The 3,161-nt window shown below is 39.6% G+C and overlaps 1 protein-coding gene across 1 annotated transcript in view; it reads right to left on the minus strand.

The window, feature by feature from the left end:
• PPP1R21 (protein phosphatase 1 regulatory subunit 21) overlaps window positions 1-3,161 on the minus strand; it is a 142,912-nt gene that overhangs the window by 7,643 nt on the left and 132,108 nt on the right. The window contains exon 18 of the mRNA XM_007953997.1: window positions 2,771-2,869. Within this exon, the coding sequence (XP_007952188.1) occupies window positions 2,771-2,869 (99 nt within the window). The remainder of the gene's footprint in view (window positions 1-2,770; window positions 2,870-3,161) is intronic.

The raw sequence follows: 3,161 nt of genomic DNA on the forward strand, positions 1-3,161 counted from the left end.
ATTGATTTGGTTTCAATTCATAGCAACTCCATGCACAACAGAATAAAACAATGGCCAGTACTACACCATCCTCACAAACTGTAGACATGCTTGAGGTCATCGTCACAATCACTATGTCAATCCATCTCATTGACTGTCTTACCCTTTCTCACAGACCCTCTACTTTACCCAGCATGATATCCTTCTCTAGGGACTGGCCTCTTCTGACAATATGACCAAAGTATGAGGGACAAAGTCTGGCCACTTTCACTTCTAAGGAGCATTCCTGCTGTACTTCTTCCAAGATAGATTTGTTCCTTCTTCTAGCAGTCTGTGGTACATTCAATGTTCTTTGCCAACACCACAATTAAATTCAAATGTATCAATTCTTCTTTGGTCTTTCCTCATTCATTGTCCAGCTTTCACAAGCATATGAGGCTACCGAAAATACCAAGGCTTGGGTCAGGTGTGCCTGAGTCTTTAAACCGATATCTTTGTTCTTAAACACCTTAAAGAAGTATTTTGCAGCAAATTTTCCCATGCAATATGTTGTTTCGTTGCTTAACTGCTGCTTCCATAGGTGTTGACTGTGGATCCAAGTAAAATGAAATCCTTGATAACTTCAATCTTTTACTGGCTTTGACTATTAGGCAGCTTACAGCTCTCCTAGCCTCTACTCATTACCCAATTCAAAACTGCTTCCCCATTTTAGGTATCTGGTAGAACAGTACCCACTCTTCCAGTACCAAATTCTATCTTAGTTTTCTAGTGCTGCTATAAAAGAAATACCACAAGTGGGTGGCTTTAACAAACAGAAATTCATTTTCTCATAGTTTAGGAGGCTAGGAAGTCCAAAGTCAGGGTGCTAGCTCTAGGGGAAGGCTTTCTCTTTCTATTGGCACCGGAGGAAGGTCCTTGTCTCTTCTGAGCTTCTGTTCCTGGGCAGTTTCATGTGGATTGACATGTGTCTTTCCCCATCCCTGCTCTGCTCACTTGTTTATCTATCAAAAGAGATGGACTCAAGGCAATCTCCTTGTCTTATTAACATAAAAAGGCAACTCATAACCACAGGAATAGAGGTTATTTACAACACATATTTTGGGGGGACATAATTCAATTCATAGCACCCAGTATCATGTTTATATTTAACAAGGGCTTTCTAGAGGTAATGTTTTAAAAACAAAGCAGTGAGTAAGAAAGAATATTTCTTATTATGGGAATGTCTGTATGTGTGTGTATATGTGTAAGTATACACACACACACACACACACATATATATACATATATACATGACCATACGTATGTTTGGCAGATGATATTCCTACATTTGTTTGTAGGAATATTTGTACGTGCTATAAATATGTCCATATGCAGTTTAAACTTAATAGGAGGCAAAGTCAGGATAACTTCTTAGCCACAACTAAGCACCTTGAGAGAGAGTTCCTGGGGACCATAAAGCTCAATTGGTCCAACATGTATATAAAAATATTGTTCTACATCTTACTTAAGTGAGTAGTGACTGGGGTCCTAAAAGCTTGAGAGCAGTCATCTAAGATACAACTATTGGTCTCTTCTTGTCTGGCATAAAGAAGAGTGAAGAAAATAAAAGATGCATGGAAACAGTTAGTCCAGAGGACTAATGGACCATGAGGACCTTAGCCTATATGACTCTGAGACCAGAAAAACTAGATGATGCCCAGCTACCAATGCCAATTACTCAGAAAGGGATCAAGACAAGAGATCCCAGATAGAGTGGGAGAAAAAATATGGAACCAAACTCAAAATCATAAAAAAGACCAGGCTTACTGATCCGATAAAGACTGGTGAAACCCCCAAGAATATGTCCCCTAGTCACCCTTTGGGCCGGGAACTGAATTCACTCCTGTGGTTAACTCTCAGCCAAATGAGAGACTGGCCTAAGAGCTGAACACCTACACCAGGAAGATAGACTTCTTAGAACAACCTACCATGGGAGATCAGAAGGGCAGCATTTGCACAAGGAGAAAGGTAGGGAGTCATGAATGGATAGGCTAGAAAGACACAGGGAAATGGTAACCACAGGGAGGAAGTGGGAAGAAAGCTGTTATACTGTGGGGAATGTAACCAGTATCACAAAACAAAATGTGTATAAACTGTTGAATGTGAAATGAATCTGCTTTGTAAAATTTCACCCAAATCACAATAAAAAGTTTAAAAAAAAAAAAGAAAGAAAGATTTCCTGGGTGGCTTAAATGGGTAAGTACTCCACTAGGAGCTGAAAGGTTAGAGGTTCAAACACACCCAGAGGCACCTCAGAAGACAGGCCTGGTGATCTGCTTCTGAAAGGTTCCAGCCTTGAAAATCCTATGGAGCTGTTCCATTCTGCCTACATGGGGTCACCATGAGTCAGGATCCAACTAACAGCAACAACCTTTTGCTTTAGGTCAGTTTTATGAAACAGGACATAAAAGGAAGAGATTAATGTATGCAGAATAATCCTACAGTGCACCATGATAGGTAGCTCTGGGGAAGAGGAGGGAAAGGAAAGACTGTGAGTAAATAAGTATTAAGAAATGGTGACTATAAAATGATCTAAAAATTAAAATCAAATCAGAGAAACAAATAATACAACCACTTTTTGCCTGATATAAATATGATGTTACTTTACAATGAGTCAGAAATAAAGTGGTTAGAAAGAAGTACGTCCAGAGATGGAGTACCGCTACTTTGGAAAGGAAATGCTGACTTTGCTGTCCAAGCACTTCCAATGAAAAAATAGACTAAAGCTGCTAAGTAACACTCAGGAACTCACCTGAAGTCTGCTGACATTCTGACTGGCCAGTTTCATCTCTTCTGTCAACGCCTCTTTGGACTTTTCAGCCAAGGCCAGCCTCTTAGAGAGTGCTCGGCACTGTGAAATCAGAAAACATTCCATCACCCAAGAAGCACTTGCCATAACCAACTTTAAATACTCCAACAGAATGTGGAAATGATTGAACAATATCATTAATATCACACACAAGGAAAATTTTACTGAAAATAATTGAAAAATGGCTGCAGCAATACATTGAATTGCCAGAAATTCAAGTCGGATTCAGAAAAGGATGTAGAACAAGGGATATCATTGCTGATGTCAGATGAATCTTGGCTGAAGGCAGAGAATACCAGAAAGATGTTTTACTAACTATGCAAAGGGATTCAAC

The sequence above is a fragment of the Orycteropus afer genome, unplaced genomic scaffold (genome assembly GCF_000298275.1).
Source record: "Orycteropus afer afer isolate SDZICR_OR568_19922 unplaced genomic scaffold, OryAfe1.0 scaffold00423, whole genome shotgun sequence".
NCBI classification, from domain to species: Eukaryota; Metazoa; Chordata; class Mammalia; order Tubulidentata; family Orycteropodidae; genus Orycteropus; species Orycteropus afer.